A 22,802-nucleotide genomic window follows, 5' to 3' on the forward strand; every position below is an offset into this window, starting at 1 on the left:
CTAAGGCAAAATCAACTGAACATGCGGGAAGCCTCTGCCCAGCAGTGGGGATGAGTACGGCTGGGTCCGTGTCCTTCCCAGAACCCTGCCTTGCTGATGCAAATCTGCACAGTGCCTTCTTTCAGACAACGTGAACAGGTCCGGAATAGGGCACAACGGTACTTTCTCCCTGTTTCTTTGAGTCTGGTTTGATCAAATAGTTATATCTCCATGACAGAATGTTTGTTTTTAGATTTCAGTACAGTAAAACTTCAGTTTTCCCATTAACTGTAAACATGAGTTGTTGTAGTGACTTCATAAACATTGCTTGCACTCTGAAAGTTAAGCAAGCACTTAAGCAAATACTTAGAGTCCAGGCTCTATGGCTTGTCTTGGACTTAGAAACTCAGTGTTGACAGTTTTGCAAAGTTTTAGCATGTGTAAACAATGACACTGAAATCACAGGAATTCTTTACAATAACTTACAGATTTACAATAAATTACAGATTCACTAATTTTTTTTTTCTTGGAGGGAACCTACCTGCAGTAAAATGAATGGTGATTGTCCAGATTTTGGAGGCTACATTGTAGTAGTAGTGAAGAAGTAGTGAGACCAAAGATATATTGTTTTACTTCCCACATTTGTTTTTATCTTGGCTAGCTGTCTTTCTGTACTTCCTACACTTTTTTTTTTTGTAGCTGCTTTCAATTTGGCTACTACACTGACTTTGCGGAGACCTAAGGATCAGATAAAATAGACAGTACAGTATCATGTAACATGTGGAGGTGGTACTCCTAAACAATTGCTCTCATCTTCCAGCAACATGGCAGGCTTCTTAGTGGTATCTAACATATTTATCTCCTAAAAAAGCCACACAGTCATTGCTGGCTCGTCAGATTTATGTGTGCATCAGTAATGCTTATCTGAAGCTCTATGGCCCTGCAAAGTAATTCCTACTAAACATTAAAAAGTAAATGCAGCAGCATCCACAAATATTGCTAACTGAGAATATTTCCTCTGGGTTTTCATAATCCTGCCATCGGTTTGTGATTGCCACACCAGAAACCTAGGCAAAGATGGACCTGGAAGTATCCCAGAGAGCAGTCCATGGTAGGAACAGATGAATCTCTTCTAGCAGAGTTTTGAGTAAAAAGGTACTATTTTCTCACTGTGCAGCTATGCAGGTCACTGTTCTGCAAATTCAGAGATGTGTTAACTTTAACCAAGGAAATCCTATCAACTTCATTGTGGCTACGCTTGCTTGTAAAGTAAATTTCAAAATGAAAGATTAACTTTGGAGTGTATGGATGAATCACTTGAGAGCTAACTGTGGTGATGTGAGCTAATGTGCTTTGTTTTTGTCATTGAGTGGGCTCAAGTCACAGAAATGATGAGCTGTCATAAGTGATCTAGCTGCTGTTCCCGTATTGGGCCACTGAGTAGCCTGTAATTCGAAATTAGAGGACAAAATTAATTTCATACAGAATCTATTGTCTGGAACAAAGTCTTCACTCCTTGAAGACTGATGATTTTATTTTCCTGCTTTCTGATATTGCAGTTGATGGAAACTTTCTAAACAGAATTTCACAGGTAATACTTACATGGGACAAGATTTGCACTAGATAATTACTTGGAAGGTACAGATATATTTTGCACCTATTTTTTCAGAAGTAAGACGTGTAATTTTTCCTCTGTAGCCTATTATCCAAGAGTTCTCATATCATAATGAAGTTCTAATGACAGGCATTTTTGTTTCTAGAAAAGTTTCAGCTGACAAGAAAAAAGATGGCGATTTGGAAAACAGACAAAGGCATGGTAGTGAAAATCAGGGATACATTCCAGAGGAACTGAGGAACACAGAACAAATCCCAAGTGAGTCTAAGCTGATGAATTGTATATTGTCAACTTGCTTCTCAACGCAGGCATTTTGGACAATATGTCAAGCAATTAAATTACAAGATTTCACAATACTGCGTGAAGGACTTGCCCTTGGCCTGAACCTCTTCAGAATATTTTGGGTTTTCTAGAGTATGGTCCTTCAAAGGTATTGAGAAAATGTCAAATTTATTTGCAGTCTAATTTAGTTTTTGTCCTGGGTTTGTTTTTTTAAATGCCTTTATTCATCCAAATACTTTCTAGGGCCAGAGGTGGGAGTACTGGATTCCCATACAATACCCAGTTTAGGCAATATTTTGCAGCTGGTCTGTAAAAACAAAACAAAACAAAAAAAGCCTCCACTACCACAAACAAAAATAAGAACAAAAATAAATAAAAAAGAAAGTAGGAAAGAAAAATAAAGCAGTTAGTGAACTACAATTTTACTGGAAAATGACTAAGGCATTATAAATTATATTCCTTGAGCACAAAGACTCTTCAAAAGCAAATGTAAATCTCCACCAAATTGTTACCCACCTCTTGCATTTATAACCACATTATTATGAAAACGTTTAATCAAACGCTTAATGACGTAAAATTATTGTGCAGAGTCTATAATTTAGGCATACATCCTTTTCTCTCTAACAAATAAATTGTGAAGAAGTAAGTGTAGTGGAAAGATTTCAAGAGCACGTGGTATTTTAAAACATAGCAGTTATAAAAAATAAAAGGAAAACTAAGTAAACCTAGACAAATTTATTCTATGGGTCCTAAATGGGGACTTTTCATATTTGTTAGTGTGGTGACCTTGTTGGGGGTTGACCTTGTCTGGCCACCAAGTCATTCTATCACTCCCCCTTCTCAACAGGACAGGGAGAGAAACTAAGATGGAAAAGCTCATGGGTCAAGATAAGGAGAGGGAGATCACTCACCAATTACTGTCGTGGGCAAAACAGACACCGCTTGGGGAAGATTGCTGTAATTTATTGCCAATTAATAACACAGTGAGATAGTAAAAAAATCAAAATAAAACTATAAATACCTCCCCCACTCCTCCTTCTTCCAAGGCTCGACTTCACTCCTAACTCATCTACCTCCTCCCCACATGCAGTAGAGGGGGAAGGGCAATGGGGGCTGCAGTCAGTCCATAACACGTCGCCTTTGCCACTCGTTTCTCCATACACTTTTCCTCTGCTCCAGAGTGGGTCCTTCCCACAGAGTGCAGTCCTTCAAAAACTGCTCCAGTAAGGGTCCTTTCCATGGTACAGTCCTTGAGGAATGGAGTGCTCCAGCATGGGTCTCCCACAATTCCTGGCAGAAAATCTGCTTCTGCGTGGGCTTCTCTCCATGGGACCACAGGTCCTACCAGAAGCCTGCTCCGGTATGGGCCCTCAACAGGCTGTAGCTTCTTTCCACCTGCTGTGGCATGGGGTCCTCCATGGGTTGCAGGGTGACAACCTGCTTCACCATGGTCTTCTCCATGCAGGGGAATCTCTGCTCTGGCCTCTCGCACAAGTCCTCTCCTCCTGTCTTTACTGACCTTGCTATCTGGAGGGTTGTTTTGCTCACATTTTCTCACTTCTCTTTCCCAGCTCCTGTTGCACAGTGTTTTTAACCCCCTCTTAAACACGTTATCACAGATGTGCCACTGCCAGTGTCACTGATGGGCTCAGCTTTGGCCAGCAGTACTTCCATCTTGGAGCCACTGGAACTGGCTCTGTCTGACATGGGAGCAGCTTCTGGTGTCTTCTCACAGAAGTCACCCCTGCAAGTTCCCCTCACTACAAAAACCTTGCCATGTTAGCCCAACAAGTTAGCTAAAGTTTGGCTCACAATATTAAATCATATTTAACTTTATTCCTGAATGACTTGTGGTTTATGCCATGGTGGACACAGAATAACAGTAATCTTGTGTATTGTTTTTACAGGAATTGCCTCTCTTCCTCCAATGTCTTCCAAGTTCACTATCCCTGCTGCAGATTTACATACCAGTTCTGCACCAAAGGTAATTGTAATGCTGATATTTTGACCATTTTTTTTTCACACAGTGTATATCGTAGTCTATCCGAACATAGATTTTGGGTGCAGGTAGACATTTGAAAGCCAATTACAGCTGATATTGGGTAGGTGGAATGATCCCTTCAGCATTCCTGAATGTCTGATTTATAAGGATAAGTGCCCTGAGTGTTAGCCTTGGATTTAGATTGATTTTTGGAGGGGGTGGAAGGTGAAGGAGAAACAACTCCTGATATTTGGAAGAAGTGTCTAATAAAGCTTTTGTCACGCATCTGTTCCCCTCAGCACCCTGATACATCTTCCTCCTCACCTCTCAGGCTAAAGTTATGAAGTTGCGGACTTCCCTTCATAGAATCTTAGAATATCTCAAGTTGGAAGGGACCCATAAGGATCATGGAGTCCAACTCCCTGCTCCTCACAGGATTACCTAAATCTAAACTAGATAACTGAGAGCATTGTCCAGATGCTCCTTGAGCTCTGACAGGAATTCAGTCAGTGCCTGCTTTTTTCTTTCCATTGATTTTTGTATCTTTCCTCCTCCAAATGTCAGCGAGGCCTTTCTGCTGGCCAGCATGGTGGGTAGCCCTGGCTGGGACAGACTTCCCGTAGGTAAAGCCAATAGTTTTTTCATCATTCCTGGGATAAAAAAAATCTCCTTCTCTCCCTCCACAAGCCCATTTATTGCCATTAATTAATTCTTTCAGCCTTGCCAGCCAGAGTAACTCTGGCTCAGCTTTTTAGAATTCACCTCTGCATATATTATACATTAAACCATTACAATATGAAGGTTTGCTTTGCTTTGGGCCTCTAATAATTCTGCTATATAGGTGCCTTTGCCAAAGTGGAGGTCTGCAAAGATTTTGTTGTTCTCCCCAGTTTCCAGACTGGAGGAGATGTGAATATAAGATGGAGGCGCTGTTGAAGGTGGGGCTTGAGGTTCCTTTGCTAACAAAATCCAGTGCAGATACAGTAAAGAAAAATGTGCATTTGCTTTGGATCATTTCTTGATTGTATTTTCCAGTTACACTTCCACATTGCAGAAATTGCTTCAGTCAGGAACTTTACATTGATCTTAGAGACCTGTGGTATTTCAGCAGGAAATGATGGAAGGGAAAGCACAGAGTTAATGCTCCATCCACCCTAGAGCTTTGCCCCCTTTCCACATGGCTAACATGTAAAGCAGCAGAGCTCAGTGCTTATTCCTCTACTTGTTCCACTCTCAGCTAACCCATTCTGAAGGGTGGTGCTGGGCTCTCTTAGTTTCTAGCACAACAGCAATGTGGATCTTGATTTATTCCATATATTTGTAAATACTTTTAGCATCTTCATGATGGTTTTTGCCAATACGCTTTTGGAAAGCGGCAGTGATGTGATGCCGAGTTCACTCCTCAACACAGCGATAACTCATTTATTTTTGAAGAGCTGTTTCAACATCTACAATGGAGAAATCTGTCTTGGGATGACATTGCATATAAATCGTATCACAGCATGTCTAGTTCTTTTGGCACACAATGAAATTTAGGAAGTACTCAATCAATGATTAAAACAATGATCGAAATAATAACAGTAAAAATAATAGCAATGATGCTGATGTATTTGTGGCTGGTAGCTATTATGTTTGACATTAATTACTTGTCGAACAAAATACTATTAAAGCAGAGCTGAAAAGTGTATACAAAACAGCTGAGGTTTCAGTGTGGATATACAACCCTGAGCAACAGTTTCAGACAGTGTTTGATACGCTTATGAACAGGATTGTAATGCACAAGGCATGTAGCACATCACAGTATGCTCTGAGAAGCAAAAAAGCTTGTGCTGAGGACCCTATATCCACCCCATAGACATTTCAGGAGGAGGTGATAACTTCAGTTAGTTGTAGCTGTTTCCCACTGACTGGGTACTCATTGATGGTTTATATGTACTGGTTGTGCATCAAGGGGGCATCAAACTGTTTGGTGTCATCTGAAAGGGATCCACTTTGGGTATTCTCAGACAGCTCCACAGTGAACGATAGTGTTGTGAGTGGAGACCATCAGGAAACTGGGTTCACAAGCGTTGGGTTCATGCTCCTGATTCAAACTGAAACATGACTGTAGGTGTAGGCCTCCATGTCAAATCCTAGATTAGATGGCCTAGGAGGTCCTTTGCAGCTGAGTGGCTAAGGAAACATTGAAATCCATCAGAGACACTGTCGTAGTTCAGCCCCGATCAGGACCAGGCTACGCAGTCCCTCTCTCACTCCCCCCACCCTCTGAGAGAATAGGGAGAGATGATATAAGAAAAACGGCTCGAGGTTTGAGATAAGGACAGGGAGAAAATCCTTAAAGTTATCGTTATGGGCAAAACAGACTCGACTTGGGGAAAACTATTCATTTATTACTAAAACTAGCAGGATAATGAGACAGAGAACAAGATAACCTCCCCCCACCCCTCCCTCTTCCCAAGCTTAACATTATCTCTACTACCTTCCCCTCCCCCGAGCGGCACAGGGGGAAAGAGGGAATGGGGGTTGCGGTCAGTTCATCATGTGTTGTTTTACGCCACTGCTTCATGGTCGGGGGAAGAACTCCTCACGTTCCTCCCCTGCTCCATTGTGGGGTCCCACCCCTACGCCACAGTCCTTTGTGAAACTGCTCCAGCGTGGGTCATCTCTTCCACGGGTGCAGTCCCTCCAGAACAGCTGGCCTAGCAGGCCCTCCACGGGTCACAGCCTCCTTCAGGCCTCCACCTGCTCCGGCGTGGGGTCCTCCACGGGCTGCAGGTGGATCTCTGCTCCTCCGTGGACCTCCATGGGCTGCAGGGGGACAACCTGCTCCACCATGGGCTGCACCACAGGCTGCAGGGGAATCTTGGCCAGGAGCCGCATTACTCCTCCCCCTCCTTCTTCACTGACCTTGGCGTCTGCAGCTGTTCCTCTCACAATAAAAGTTCTTCACAGCAGGCTGGCAGACGCTTCTCAGAATCTCTTCACATCATCCATCTCATCTCCTCTCCACCTCTTGCAGCCAGGCCGGGCTGAGTTGGGCCCAGTCGGCCGCCCGGCGAGAGGCCAGAGGCTGAGGCCTGCAAGGCCCGTGAGGCCTGCGCCTGCCTCTCTGCGCCTTTGCCCCTGCTCAGCTTCTTCACATCTTCTCTTTTTTTTTTTTTTTGTTTTCCCCTTCTTAAGTACGTTATTGCAGAGGCGTTATCACGGAACATTCTGCTACCAATTGGCTCGGCCTTGGCCAGCAGCGGGTCCGCCCTAGGCCCGGCCGAGTCCACTGAACAAAGGGGAGCAACTTCTAGCAGTTTCCTACAGAAGCTGCCACCTTAGGCCCCCCCCTCACTAAACAAAACCACAACAGACACACAGCATAAAGCTGAACCATTTCTGTTAAACTAGTTGTTCCTGGACATATTTGGTACAAATCTGTTAAGCTGGCTTCTGCCTGCATCAATAACTGTAGGCACATTTTTGAAAAATATCAAGAGATTATTTAGAGGTGAAAATTATTTATAACTGTTTTCCATATGTTGGAGGAATATTTAGCTATCTACAAATGGCTTGTAAAGACAAACTATCTCTCAGTTTGAACAGCCCTTCTCAGTACATTGTGATGGCCCCATCTTGTTTATGCAGGAGCTGGTAAAGGCTGATATAGGTTTACCTTAAATTGTGGATTTGCAGTCTGTGATTTGAATTTATGACATTATATACAAGCATAGTAAAACATTTCCTAGACAAAGAAAGTGTTTTTCTTTTACATTCATAACCTTCCCTGTTAACTGCGTAATAGAGGTTTTCTGACAAAAAGTGTTACTGGATGCATTCTAATAGAGTTCAATCACCACCGTTGCCAATATATTGCATAATAAACGTTGTGGCGCTCTTTTGTTATAATGTATTTCTTGTCAAGTAGGAGAAATCAGATGGTGAGCCATTTAACTGTTTGCCAATTTGTGCTGAATCAGACAGTTTCCTCAGAAACCACCTGCCTTCCTGCAACTGCATTTTCTAAGCACAGAAAGTTGTGTTTCTTGGTTGGCTTTCCCTGCCTGGGTACCATAAGCATTCCCAAAGGTTTTTCATCTTTATTCTTCCGAACTTTTTAATGAGAAATGTGGGGTATAAAAACAGGAGGAAGAGAAGTTATTCAGATATTTATTTCCACATTGAAAGAGGTCATAAAGGGGTAGGCTCCAGCAAATTGCCTCTCGCTCCCTGGATAATCAAGAAAAATAAGCAAATGTCCTTGCAGTGCTTCTGTGGAGGTCAAGAACAAGTAATGAAGAATCCAAACCCTCCCTCAGTAGCAGGGCAGGAAGTGAATGAGGAGCCCATCTGCTGATGGAAAAAGTCTCAGAGACTGAAGACATAAAGCCGTGCATCTCCACCTCTGCAAGGTGGTAGAACTTAAGAGTTCTGTGTCACCTTATGGGATCAGGATTAACATGAGCAACAAGGCCAGAAAATAGCTCCATATACGCAAAGTTTGAACTGAGAGTTTTAAAATTAAAATAAGCTCATGGATGTGCAGACAAGACGAAAAGCAGGGCAGCTGCAGTGAATGAAGAGTTTTCAAGTTAGGATTTTGACTAGACACAGCCCATTCCTCCCGCTCCCAGGAGAAAACTGAATGGAAAGCTTCAGCACAGGTCAGAGGCATTAGGCAGTCTCCTTGGTTCTCTGAGCATATAAGCTTCAAATTTGATCCCTTCTGTTCCAGATGTAAAAAGTTACAATTATAAATGATTTGTGAGATTAAGGGAGACTTTGTATCACAGGTTTTGTTTCCTCAGAAGTCTTTGCCCATGGACCCAACCAGATACAAAGCTTGAAATACCTGTTGAGTCTCGTTGCAAAAGGTGACAACAGAAAATCTCTTAGGTCAGCTATTGGCCATTCCAACTCTTTGAATCAGAAACTAATGCAAAACATTCACAGAAGATAAATGTTTCCCAGCAATTACATTGATCAATTCATGACATAAACAAAAGATTTGGCAAATCATCTTAGGGAAAAGTAATACCTCAGCGAAGAAGAAGGGGGGAAAAAAGGTGTACGAAACATTTAAAAAATGATGAATATGGAACTAAATTATTGAGCTGAGGAAAAAATTACCAGCTACTGGAAGAGGAGGCCAGGACCGTCAGTCAGGGGTGCTGGAAGGTCTTAATTCTGATTACATTAGCCAAGAAAAGGTCAAATGGAGAGTAGAGTTACAGGCTTCTGTTTAATTGCATATTTTGTTACTGTCAGCCGTGAGAGGAGAGTGATCCTTGCTCCTAGTCTCAGGGCTGAGCTACAGGCTAAATGGGTGTCAAGGTCCCATCCAAGGGGCTGTTTCTCACACCCTGACCCATTGTGCAGAGCTCCTTCCAAAACCCAAGTGCAATGAAGGGAATCTCTTACCTTGACTCTAGCAGATTTTGGGGCAGTCCCACAGACAGTTTAGCCTGAAGAAGGGCCATAGGGCCAATTCTGCCAGGTCCTGAGTGCCACCTCCAAGTAACTGCACTTTTTCAAGTCCTGCTGATACAAAAGGAGCCCTAAGGGATTCAGCATCTTGCAGGACTGGACAGTCTCCTACACAAGCTTCATAATTAGTCCATTTAATATGCCATAAATGCCTCTATGATAAATCAGAGGACCATTTCATAAGAGGGAGGGAGTGCTCATTTATAGTGGGCCAGATTCGTCCCTGGTGCGATTCAGCTGACTTCAGCACAGCTACAGGAGGCTTGCACTTGCCACCACAGCCACACTTCTCCTCTCCAATCCAGAGTGAGTCATGGCTCCATTAATGAGGAAGGATCTATTTTTCTTCTTAACAACTCCAAATGACACTTTATAAACTGGAAATATTATTTAGTTGTGGTTGCGGTTTTATACTGGGAAGGAAAAGAATGATTAATTGTAGCTCCATTTATTGCACTGTATTTAACTGCTCTGACTCTGAGGATTGTTTGAAAAGAAAAATTAAGTTATCAAAATTGAATTAAAAGGTCAATAAAAAAGAAATATAAACCAATGACAGCAAATAATTTTACCCCTACCGACGAAATATACTATATAGTATCATTGGTCAGCGTATCTTGATTAAGAGAGTAATAAATATTGATGATACAGATATAGAAAAGGCAAGTGCAGTTTATAGTATAATTTTTCCAAGTTTCTATGGAAGAAGAGAAGTGAAGTTATGTGTGTGGGATTAACCCACGAAGAAATGAGAAGGAATTTCCAGGCTGTATGCCTATTCATGGACAGGGAAACATGCTAAGTGTATGAAAAGCTGATGGAATGGAACTGGTTTGCTATTTGAAGGAATAGTGTATTTGAACTATTTTGATAGTATCCAGAACTTTTGGGCTGGTATTTTCCTCTAAATGAAGTAAATTTGGAATGAGAATTAAAAACTGAGGGCAGAGGGAAAAGTAACCTTCAGAAACAGAAAGCTGTGCCTCCCTGACTTTTTGTTCTAACAGTTAGACAAATGCATGATGCATGCAGGCACATTTGGAAGTACTCCTACTACATTAATTTCAGCAATTTGTTCTCATACAGTTAGGCTTGGATTTTTTTTTGGCCAGCTAATAGCAGGCAAAGCCTTCAGTTTATCCCACATTTCCATAGAATCAGTGTCTGAGGAGCTGCCATCTGTCAAATCAATTTAAAGATCAGAGCTCTGTTTCATAAAGCCAGATGTGTGTTCATCATTCATATCGCTGATGTCATATGGGTTGCAGAAATGACTACAACACACTTGTAATAGCATAAGTCCTTCTTTCATTGACTGAAGATCAGTATTCAAAACATTACTGAAGGATTCAACCCTGAAATCAGCTGTTACACACACACATTTTACTTTCTGATTCATCCATGGATTGCTAGCTCTCTTTTTGTCTGGCTGGAGAGCTGGAAATGCTGGAAAGATTTGGGCATCTCTTTCCCCAACCAAAACAAAAAAACTATGCAAAGCTTTTCCCAGTATAATAGTCCCTTTATAGTAATCCCTATAAAAAGGCATCCAGGGCAGATGATAAGTCAACAGACAGACTTTGAAACATGTGACTGTCAAATATCCATGGTTAACTAGATGCCAAGCTGACAGTACAAAGAGTTTTAGAACTATGTAAAGAAGAAATGCTGACGATATTGCACCCTTACTGACAGAGGAGTCACTTTAGAAACTTGCTCCCGTAATGTTGGGCTGTGCCGTGAACCACTAGAGCTGTCTTTTTTCCCTTCAATGTGTAGGATGTAATGAATAATGAAACCATTTTTTTTCTCAGACTAGAACTGACAGGACTAGTAGAGCACTGAATTAATCTGAAGAAGAAACAACTTTGAAATCAACGCCAAGCAGAGGCCCTAGCAGCTGTAGCATATCAGGATCTAAACATGAAATGGTTGCTGTGGTCCTACTCCTCTGCATTTTGTATTTGTAATATGTTGTATGAGATCTTCTATAGCATCAGGAAGTGAGTTTTAGCTCACTGACCAGCAGCCAGCAGCGTCCATTTCAGCAAAGTTATTTTTGGTGAACTGCAGCCTCAGTGAGGCTATGCTACTCCAGAGAAAGCTCCACAGAAAATGGGCCAGTGCACAGCATGAGTTAATTGAAATTCATAAAATTATTCATTAATTGGCATCAGAGCACAGTGAGAATAAAATATAAGTAACCCAGGGCATTTGCTCTAAACAAATCACTATGAAAGATGCAGCAGGTCAGAGGCACAGTCCCCACCCCAGGAGCAAACTTGCTGCTTGGTTCCTCCTTCGGTGGTGAGGAGAAATGGCATGACAAGGCAGAGGCTGGATGGCTCATTCTTGCAGATGAGATTTTTAAAGAAAAGAGGAGTATTTGGGTTACATTTTACCCAATGCTGCCAGGGAAGAATAGGGTAGTCTAGATCCAGCTGGTACAAGTCCTCTGGCTCCCTCCTATTCAAAATCACATGCAAATCAAAATATTCTGTAGTACTGCCTACTAATCGTCATGAACACTGCCTCTTTCCACAACATTACTTGATTAACTTTCTGATTAATGTCTTTTCTTCATCTAGTAAATCTGGGTGCAAGGCAGTATTTTTGTGCAAGAAGTTCTGGAAAATATTCCTACCACAGTATTTTGCTAAACATGGAATTCAAATAATGACCTGTTTCAGGAAGTTTCAGAGACAGCATTCAGTGAGGTGCTCTTGGACCCTCTCTGAAACTTTCTGGTTACTCAGTGTGCTAACTAGTTCAGTATACTCAAAGGAAAGCCTTCAGTATCTGGGAATACTTGCTTTCCACAAACACAACAGTTGCCTTCAGCTTTTTTTTTTCAGATTTTTTATTTTCCATTCTACTTGCAAATTTGTTATTTTTGGAAGGAGCAGTAGGAGAGAGCTTCTCAAAACCTCTGTCCTAGTGAAAAAGCCTGCCATAACAGACCTGTAACTGAATGATCAGGAAATGCCAAATAACTGTTCTGCCATAAATGGAGCAAATCTCATCATGTATTAATCTCCAGGGTAACACAGACCAGAGGAAACTTCTGATGTGCTGTGGAAATGAATGAGTGGTGTCTCTGTTGAGCACCAATAAGGTCTTTGGGCTGAACTGCAAGAAATTAAGTGCAGCAGAGAGATCTTGGAAAAGGTCTCTTGAGCAGAGACAGGCAATCCTGTTACTTCCCAGAACACCTCTCCTCTCTGCAAAAATAAACAGTAAAAAAAGAGTAAATTTAGAAAACAGCAGTATGTTCTAGCAACAAAAAGGGATGGGGAGGGGGCAGGGAGAAAGAGTGTGTTTAAAACAGAAGGCAGCTGTCTTATGAAATGTTTATAGGATAGTTATATTTATCCCATGGTTTTCCTTGAGGTGCTGGGACTCATTAAATACCAGAGACATGTTGTCCACATTTGTGATCTAACATTTTCCTCTATGGCTTATTCAATAATGTATATCTACCAAATGCATTATTTAAGATGTTTAATACTGGAAGAATACCAAGGCAGTACAGACTGTACGTGATTAATGCTCCAGAAACAAACCACATGAAGATTGGTCAATAGTTAGGAACCAGCTTGGGCTTGATGAAAAATTCCTCTGAGAAGAACAGTGAAATTTCCATTAATTTCCAAGGGCTTGCGACCAGGTTGGGAAGTGGTAAGGAAAAGTAGCGCTTGGAGGCAGATAAAACCAGCACTGGAGCTGGCTACAGCAAGTCATTCAACTGCAGTGCTTCCTTTAGGAAGCACTGTGAAGATGCAGGTTTATAACTGTGGAAGAAATTTTCATTCCTTAGAGCTACTTTGTAATTATCTTTGTGAGGTCTCACTACTACATTTAAATAACCAAAGCATACATTTCTTGGATGTATTTGAGAATGAATTTTATTTTGTCTTTTCCCCTGCAATGATACTTTGTAAAAATGTGTCAGTAATTAGGACTGGAAATCCACTGCACTGACTTCAAATGAGGACAGGGTTTTCAAAACTGCTGAGTATTTGCCCTGCACTGATCCCACTGGAGTCAGTTTGAAAACAGGCTGCTGGTGGTGGAAGTGGAATCATGTCAGTCATGGAAACTTTAAAAAAGGTCTGCCTTGAATAAACACTGAGAGCACTCTTTCAGATACAAGAAATACTGGCGTGCTTATTCTTGCAATTTCTAATGGATTTGGAAAGCAATGTCAGATGTCAAGTTTTTCTTACAGCTTAATGGGTATTTTCTTTAAGGAGGAGAATCGTCCAACATCAGATTTTGCGTAAAAGAATACAGACTGCAGAGTCCACAAGAAGTTTTCAGGTAGCATTAGCTCAATTAATGAATTCCCAGAACTGCCATCAGTGTGTGGCATGTGACGCTTTTATTTTGTTCTACTGTTCATCCTTTCCTTTGTATTTAGATTTTGAGTGGATTTCTAATGATAGATTTCATTTTAGTATAGTACTTGGGGGTGAGGCTTTGGCAGGTAACCTCCCGAGGACCCTTGAGGGACTACTTTTCTGGGATTTCTTTTAGTTCTGTAACTGCTTTTACTCTCCCATAGGTGCAACCTCAAAGACGTACTGACTATCTGATCAGCCCAAAGAAAATTAGGAATGTGACACTTGTTTAGGATGCACTTCTCCAGGAAATTTCTCTATCAGTTGCCTTTTACAAATTTGGATGGCTTCCTGCAACATGGAAAGGTTAACATCAGATCTCTCATTTTAAGCTATAATTTATTTCTCTTTTTTTTTCCTCATGTAATGAAATAAAATTGCAACCTTTATAATGTAGCATTTGATATCTCAGCAAAATAATGAACATAAATGACAGCCTTAACTTCAGAGAAAATGAATTTAACTGGATCCTACAAGAACAAGAATCTCTGCTTTGGGTCCCAAGGAAATCAACAAAACTGTCAGACAGAAATGTCAGGTTTTCCACAGCAAGATCAAGGACTGGAACTGCAAGAAATTTGTTAGTTCAGAAGAACTGGTTAATAATAATACTGGTTAATACAATATGTATTGCTTTTAAAAATATTCTTTATGTACAGCTGATCATCTCAAGCTTACAGATCAACAACATGTTTCAATTTCTGTTCTGTAATAAAATCAAGGGAAGTTTTCATGAGGGCTGTTTCAAAATTTTGAACAAAATTGTCTTTGGATCAGAAATGAATTTGCTTCATTTCAACACATTCTTTTGTTAAAGGTATTTGTCTTAAATCCAATGTTTCAGTGTTAAATAAAAACCAGTCACCCATGTGCCAAAAAAAAAAATCCTATTTTGATTGAAATGCAAAAGTCTTAAGCGGGAAAATGTGGTTTTGAAACTCCTGACTTTTAAGAGTTGTTTCTTGAATGCTTTATGTCTCTCTTCTACTTGTGGGTTGAGTTTGGCAGCCAAATGGCTTGGGTCACAGCAAATGGTGGCTGCTGATATTCCTGCTGGACCTTTTGTTTCATCAGGGATAGAGGTGATAAGGACCACGGGAAAGGCACTTTAGGTAGGCAACCTTGTCAGTAGAGCAGATCTGGCAGATGGGCCTTATATGTGCCTTCCCAATCTAAAAATTACGATTTCTAGCTGAAATGTTTTGTTTGAAAATTTGTATTCAATAATAAAAAGTTCAAGCTTATTAGTTCTTTACAAAAAGGCAAACTTCTTCCAGAAAAAAAAAACAAAGTTATTTTCAGTGTACTTGTCTTCCTATCCACTCAAATTGTTCTGAATTACTCAGTGGTTTGCATGTTAATCTTTGTATGAAGGAATGCAGGTGCTCTTTGGGTGCTGAGAGAAGCTGCTACACAGAATTACTTCCAGTGATAATCTATGCAACAAGAATAATAACTTTGAAACCTGATCTCAGGAAAAAAAAAGTTGTTTTGCATGTTTAGCCTTTGATATCTCATTAAATTGTGGCAGATTTTGCACTGCTAGTCACATTATCAGTCAGTCTGTCAAAACAAGTGCTGAGACCAATTCACGGTCTACCGTGTGCAATTGTATACAAAAGCTGTTTCAGATTCTGGCCATCTATGTTCTTTCTGTCTTGTTTGGTTAAGGAGGAGCTTGAAATGCATTCCCACTGAATGCAATTGTACCAGCAGCACGGTATGTAAATAGGTATAGTGTTATACAGAGACAACATAAGCAATTTACATTCTCTCTTGCACTGAGAGAAACATCTACCTCACCCTGATACAAGTGTCACTATTGCTGACAACTTCTAGTTACTACTGTAGCTTAAACACAAACAAAAATCCACTTTATTAGAGGAATGTCCATTGCGATAGGCCCAGGGTAACACCAGCCTGTGACTCGGGGATAAAAATCATGGACCTCTGGCTTTCTGTGCACATGCATGGTTAGCAAGCCTGGTTGTCAGAAAGGTAACCCTACGGTACCAAAATGAAAACTGGATGAAGGCAGTAGCTTCCCAGCAGAAACTGGGGATTCATTAGAATGTGTTTTGAAAAGGAATCAAACTATACTGTGGTGTTTATCTCAAAGCCCTTGATTTCAAACTTAGCTTCAATATTATTTGGTATCATATCAAGCAGCCAACTCAGGATGGAAGAAAACCTTTTCTCTGATTAATCTAGATTAATCTATATCCTTCCACATTAATTAAAAAAATTGTTATGTTGAGGATATGGGAAAGAGGACACATGCTCTGAGCCAAAAGACAAATTCCCTTGTCAGCAATATGGTGCTTTCCATGCTGGGGAGCTCTCATTGAGATTTCCACACTGTACTACCTGGTGCTTGAGGCTCTTCAGAGGACATCAGCAGTGCTTACCAAATTGGTTTTCAGGCTGTGGTTGGGCAAAAGCACCTCCCACCACTACTGTTGAATGAATGAGCTGATGTGAGACCTCTAATCTGGGAACCACGTGGGAGTCCCTGTCCCTGCTGACAGCTCCAAGCTGTTTCAATCAGACATCAGGGGCATGCAGCCAGGTCACCTTCCAGCTGTGCATCTTGCCTGGGAGCTGGAACAATCTCCAGTGTGCCACGCTTACCTCGGGGACCACTTGCCAGCAGATGATTGCCAGTGGATAATGCACAGCAGCAACAGGAATTACACCCCACTGACTGCACATCCCACTGACTCTAACAAATGAAGGAGTTTTGGACAAATAGGTACCACAACCATGGAAATGTGCACATTAACCGGAGTCTGGAGCTCTTTTCCTTCCTACCAGGTACAAGAATGCATCCCACACAGCTATGGTATGCTCTTAACAGCATTAGCATGAGGTTAAAAATTCTTATAGTGTCCTTGAAATTTATAGTTGGGGACATTTGTATGCTTCCAGATTTGTTTTCTTCAGGCATGTTATACAGCCTGTACACAACTCCAGTACTAGCTGTTACTTACGTTTGGAAATAGAGCTCCACAAACAACAATACATAAAATAGAGAGACCATTTTTAGCACACAGGGAATATAAAATATGCAAGCACTTTCAGAAGACACAGTAGACTAAAAATATTGAATTTCAGGCACTTTATGGAGTCATCAGTTTTTTGTACACATGCATATTGATTTATAATTATGACTTCAGGGACATTTTAGTAATCTAGAAGTACCTAGTTTTTTACTGCTCACAGGCTGTGCACAGTTTGATAGTATAAAGCCTTGCACATTTCCTTACAAAATGTTCCAATTTGAATTCCATACATGTATATGTGGGGAAAAATGCATTGGAGATAAGCAGCATTTCATTCTACAGCAAAGTTTCCTAAAGTTGTCTCACCAGTTTTATATTTCACAGAAAAATTCAGGCTACCTTTAATACAAAACCACTTAAAATAACACTGGCTTCATGTGGAGGTTTCTTTTTACAATAAAAAAGCACCTCAGGTTTGTGTGGGCTGAGCAGAATCAACAGATGAACTCTTACTGAAGAGTACTCACAATATTGATAAACATTTGGTTTCTTACTGATTTGATTGAATAGAACCTCTATTTTCAGTACTTATTTGGTAGGATATATAATACATGGTGCTGCTAACCTAAAATACACCATTCTCAAGCATTTGGGAGAGATGGGAGTTCCCAAGAGATGGGAACTCTTTGGTTACTGGCCTCACTACCTCTTTTCTCAAAAGGATCTTGCGTGGGGCAGGAAGGACACAGCTTTCTACAGGCTTCCCCAGCAGAAGCTCAGTAAAACCAGAGGATAGTCCCCTCAAAGTGTTGCAAATAACTCATTGCCCTTTCCTCTCCACCCAAATAGATCCTACCCATCTAAAATGGGGCCCACTCCCAACTCTCCCTCCCTAGATTTCTCTAAATCCCACACCGACGTTCCCAGAAATACAATAAAATTAATCCAGTAGCCTCATGGTAACTGTGTAATTAAAATGAAGCAATCAGTATGTACCAAAAAGGTCTCATACGGTCAAGCTACAATTAAAAAAAAAACCCCTAGGTGCCAACAAGGGAACATTTCTCCCAAAACACCTTTGGCATCTTAATAGTCTTTTTCAGAACAGCCTCCACAAACCCCTTCTAAAGATGAGGTTGAGAACTGGAATTCATAAAGCCACTTGATATGGAGGAGCACGCTCTCAGCAGACGTGACTTTTATGCTTAGACTCTCCTCCTACTCGCCGTGATCGACTCTTGTTCCCCAGGCTATAAACTACCTGTCTCTCCTTCCCCCTAGGTGACAAGAAGCTTCATTTAACTTTAACTTTCTCTGTCTCTCACTTTCCTCCCCCTTTACCATCCTTTCTTCTCCACAGCTACCAAACATCTTTTCTTTGAAAAAAGGCCTAATTGGTATACACCTAATTAACATCTGAACATTTGTTCTCAGCTTGTATTTAGCTCTGAAAATTGCTGCTTCTATTTCAAACCTGAATAAGGGCTTGCATACCTGAAAGTTTGCCTAATATTTCCAGCAATACCAGCTGATCCAACAAAACATACTATCTCTACCTGCAAACTTTCTCTGGCCCACGCACACACGCTGGTAGCCATGCATTTCCCTCATCCCACTCACTGGAACTTAAGGAGGACACTATGCAAATCTCAGATGACCCTCCTGAACCACTGTTGGGAAAAACTGGGGAAAGAAAGAGAAGCCAAGCTGGGTCCACACTAAGATGTCTGCACCAAACCTCCTCAGCCAGTGGAAAAGTCAGCCGTGTTGTTGTGAAGGTGGGATTTGACAGGAGCACACCACGTTGCTTCAGTATGTAGTTCTGAATGAGGTTCTTGCCTTTCTGCCCTGGGGAATTCAGTTTTCTCCTACCCGTTTCTCACTCTGCTCTCTGTTCTTTGGGCGGTGCAGGTTGGTTACAACTCTTTTACATTATCCTAGAAATCATGGAGTCTTTATGCCAGATTAGCACAGATAGTTATTTAAATGAATATGGGTATTTGCTGGCTCAGAGGAATATTGCAATAGGCTATTCCTTTTCAGCTCAGAGAATTAATGTCTGGGAGCTTACAGTGTCATTCGGCATTAGCTCTCATAGCAGAACTCACGTCACACAGATGTTATTTATATTATTTATTCTCTACTGTGGTATGATCACTCAGTCAAATGAGGCTTACACTAAATGCTTTTTTTTTGAAAAATCATGTTCCAGCAAAACACTCTATTTGTTTTTGTTTTGGGGAAAGAATGCCAAAATCCAGGGAAAACAATAGTGAGCTGTTTTTGTTAGAGAAGTCAACCAGATCCATCTCAGCTCTGCCTCCAACTCATTAGCTTCCCATCTCTAAAAGCCCAGGGGCTGCTCTGACCTTGGATCAGCTCATATGTGCTATTGATCCCCTTAGTCCCAATGACTTTCCAGTCAGATACTGATGCTCTGGTCTCAGCTCCGCTTGCTTGGACCATGCGGTCATACACCCTGGGTCTCTCTGCTGCAAACACCAGTGTGCTACCACCCATTTTGCACCTACTGTGAAAGGACAAAGGGAGACTCCTGGCTCAGACCTCCTGCCCCACAGCTGACAGCCTTTTAGAGATGGAGGCAGACTGAATTTTTCTTTCCCAGTGGAGTAAGGATTCACAAGGTGCTACGAGATGCCAGATGCCGGGACTGTTCCATATCACTCTTCAGAGACACAGAGTCTCATTTAGATGTTACCCTACTGTCCTTCCAAAGGACAGGCAATGAATCCCTCTTGACCAGGCAACACATTTATTTGGTTTTACTATTAAGCCATACAATGAACACCATGTCCTTTAGGTTTGTCTCAGCACTTCTCTTGCATGTTGCAGCACCTAGACAGAAGACAGTAATCTTCATAATGATTGCTGATCCACATGGAGAGTCGTGGGGCAGCAATTCCTGCTTGAAAATTAGCCTTATATCTCTGGATTTCATTTTTTTTTCAGTATAGAGCAGTCAGACACACTCAAACCATGCAAAATGGAGACCGTTCTGTTAAAATACAAGCAAATTTAGCAGCAATTTGTATGGAGCTCTGCATCTTGGATATTTGTAAGGCTGCTCCCTGATCCTCTAAAGACATCCTCATTAAGATCTAGGCTATCAGCCAAGCCCTTCGAAGCTGCCTGTGGGGAGGCAGTGCCTCAGACTGAGCTCACAAAAGACTTCAAAACTGATTACTGCTTCATAGTCTCCATTTGTGAAATGAACAACTCAAAGAGGACAAAGAGAGATGTAGTGTCTATGTCAAGCCATCAAAATTCATTGGGGAAGCATCTGAGCTGGCAGAGGAGAAGTTACTTTCCCCCACTCTTTTTATCCATTTCCCGAGCAGGGGACAAACAGAGAGGAGTGACAAGGATGGGGCTGCTGATCACCAGGGTCCTCACACCCAGTGGTGGGGCTGTGTGCCACTATCCAGGTAGAACAGAGAAACGTACTTTGAAGAATAGCTGTAACTGTAACACAGGTTAAAATAAAATTAACTCTTTTTTTTTCCCCCTAAAATTACATGTGATGGTTACATCATGGACTCTGTCATACTGGGGCTGTGTTTTTTCTACTACGGCATTGTACTTCTGTGGCACAGTGTCATAGTGTTTTGGTGAAGAAACATCATCTGAGTATAATCTACTGAAATATGGGATGAACATAAGACCTAATTATTGATTGCTTTTCACCTTAAGATCTTGAAAATAATTGTGACAGTCTATATCGTATTGTGCAACCAAATTTGAGGAAATTTTATAACTTTCTATTAAATCACAAATCAAGATTCTGTTCACTTTGTTCATCCAAAATCTTTGCTGATTTCGGTGAGGTAAGTCTACTTTAAAATTAAAAGATCTTTCTTACTGGGTAAGAAAGGCCCGATTTGCTCTGTGTTCGGCAACCTTTTCAGTGCAAGTGCTTTCCTGCTGAGCAGCTGCAACAAAGTCATGTCTGAGCTATGCATACCTAAGGTGCACTACTGCAAACAATGTTTTATTTCCCTCCTAAAAGTTCTATTTTTCCCCTTCTCTGCAGATGCTTCTTTTCTCCCCCTCTGCTCTCAGTTTGTTATCACCTCCCATAGCTTTACTTGTTTAATCAGGAACCCAAATGCCTCAGACTGGGTGCCTTGACTCCTCAGCTGGCTGTGAAGATCCACAAGCAGCCACATGGCACAGCAGCAATAATAAGGAAGGAAATCTATATCCCTTTACCCTCAGTGGCTAGACTGCTGACAAATTTTGCCCTGCATTGCAGATGCGATTCAATTATTCCAGTGAACCCAATCAGAAATAATTAATGAAGACTTTCTAACGGGTATTAGGAAGATCATCCACCAAACCAGGGAGGTTTTCTTTCTTCTCTTGCTATATTGCTGTACTCAGCAGCTTTATCACTAATACATTACAAAGCCTTAGTTTCCTCAATTTCAACTTTTAATCCCTTTTGACAGGGCAGAGGTAGATACAATTAATGTCAGGTGATTATGAAGTCATTGATGGTGCTCTGAAATGGAAACTGTAAGAGGAGCCACGAGCTATGGTTACCAATGTTACATTACTTGAGTCACTTCTTTGCTTGTATTTGTTAATTTTGCCGCTGGGTAAGATTTGCTGAGCAGGCACCTGTGTCCTTTGTGCCCTTTAGAGATGCTTAAGGATAGAAGTTCACAGTGGGCAAGTGAGACACAGCGCACACTGTCTCTTGTTTCCTGGGTGTTTATCTTCCAGGGAAGCACTGCCTTCAGACACACGCGTGGGTCATTGAGCAAGTTAATTCAAAACATCAACTAAATAGCCTGTAATTGCAACGATTTACATGTAAGTCCCAGGCTGTAACTATACTGCTTTTCCTACCGCAGGTGCATAGTGCATTCAGCTCACCCTGCCTGAGTTAATGTTATGCTGGAAACCTCATAGGTAAGAAGAGTTCATTGAACTCAGTTTGCCCCTCTCGCTGTGTTTTCTGCTTCACAAACACTGTTGTCAAATGAATATAATTGCTAGCACAGGGTTGTTGGTTTTTTTCCTGTGTAGGAGCAAGAGGACTTTACGAAGGCTTATAGATCTAACTAAAAGGTCAATTGGCATGATCAACAATTTAAGCAATAAATCTATTATCATGCTTTCAATTTCATTACCCAATTAATGATTCCTTCCCCTGGGTTAGAATTGGCATTTCTGTGCAGAGAGTATGGTGATTCTCAATAGCCAGGTATATTTTTAAATGTACTTTATGGCCAAGATAATTTATAACACAAAAATGCCAAAGAACATAATGGTTACTTTGTTCTATAGGCATCAGTCATGTCCTCTTTAAATTAAAAATGTGTGTAATGGAACAAGGGGAATAAGCATCTAATATGGAAATTGACTTCAGTTGGGATGTTTATGTGCTTGCACATCTTTTCGCATGATATTAATTGAAATTAGGAAGAAACATATTCTGGCAATGCTCTTGGTCACAGTCCAAAATAGTTCCCCCTCTTTTGCAGCAGTGAGGGAGGAAGGAGAACAGGGACACGGAAGGAAAGGTGCATTTCAGCAGCACAAAGGAAAAAGAAGCTGACTCTCATGTCTTCTCTGCTGTTGTGAATCAAACCTCACTACACTGAAGATCATCTGGAGTGACTGAGACAAGATACTGGCCTGTTCTGCTAACAGCTCTCCCAAGAGTCAAATAATGTATTACTTGTTTTCCAGCTTTATACTAATAGCAATTACCTTTTCCCACTGAACCCCATGTATTGCTGATATATAGAGTATAGGTTAGTGATAGTATTTTGTCACTGCTTTTTAGTACTGAATTTAAACGTGACCTAAGCAGAGAAGTAGCAAACTGTTTACAGATGCAGAACTGAGAGTGTAATTAACCATCCTGCCTATTGAGGTATTAGTGGGTATCACCCAAGAACCTGAGGATATGTAAAAAAATATTCTTGCTCCTACCTTTCAGTCCTTGCCCTGATCAGTGCCTCATCAAACTGAGCTCTCAAGAATAAACAACAGAAAAACCCTTTAAGAAGTAAAGTTTCAGAATTCATTAAAGATCCTGA

General features: G+C 41.1%; 1 protein-coding gene across 1 annotated transcript in view; it reads left to right on the forward strand.

The window, feature by feature from the left end:
* IGSF5 (immunoglobulin superfamily member 5) overlaps positions 1–14,973 on the forward strand; it is a 34,472-nt gene extending 19,499 nt beyond the window's left edge. Inside the window, exons 7-9 of the mRNA XM_086739892.1 lie at positions 1,740–1,852; positions 3,784–3,860; positions 13,894–14,973. Of these exons, the coding sequence (XP_086596018.1) occupies positions 1,740–1,852; positions 3,784–3,860; positions 13,894–13,962 (259 nt within the window). The 3' untranslated portion in view covers positions 13,963–14,973. The remainder of the gene's footprint in view (positions 1–1,739; positions 1,853–3,783; positions 3,861–13,893) is intronic.
* The last annotated feature ends 7,829 nt before the right edge of the window (positions 14,974–22,802 follow it).

This window comes from Chlamydotis macqueenii, chromosome 1, assembly GCF_036417535.1.
Source record: "Chlamydotis macqueenii isolate bChlMac1 chromosome 1, bChlMac1.mat, whole genome shotgun sequence".
NCBI lineage: Eukaryota > Metazoa > Chordata > Aves > Otidiformes > Otididae > Chlamydotis > Chlamydotis macqueenii.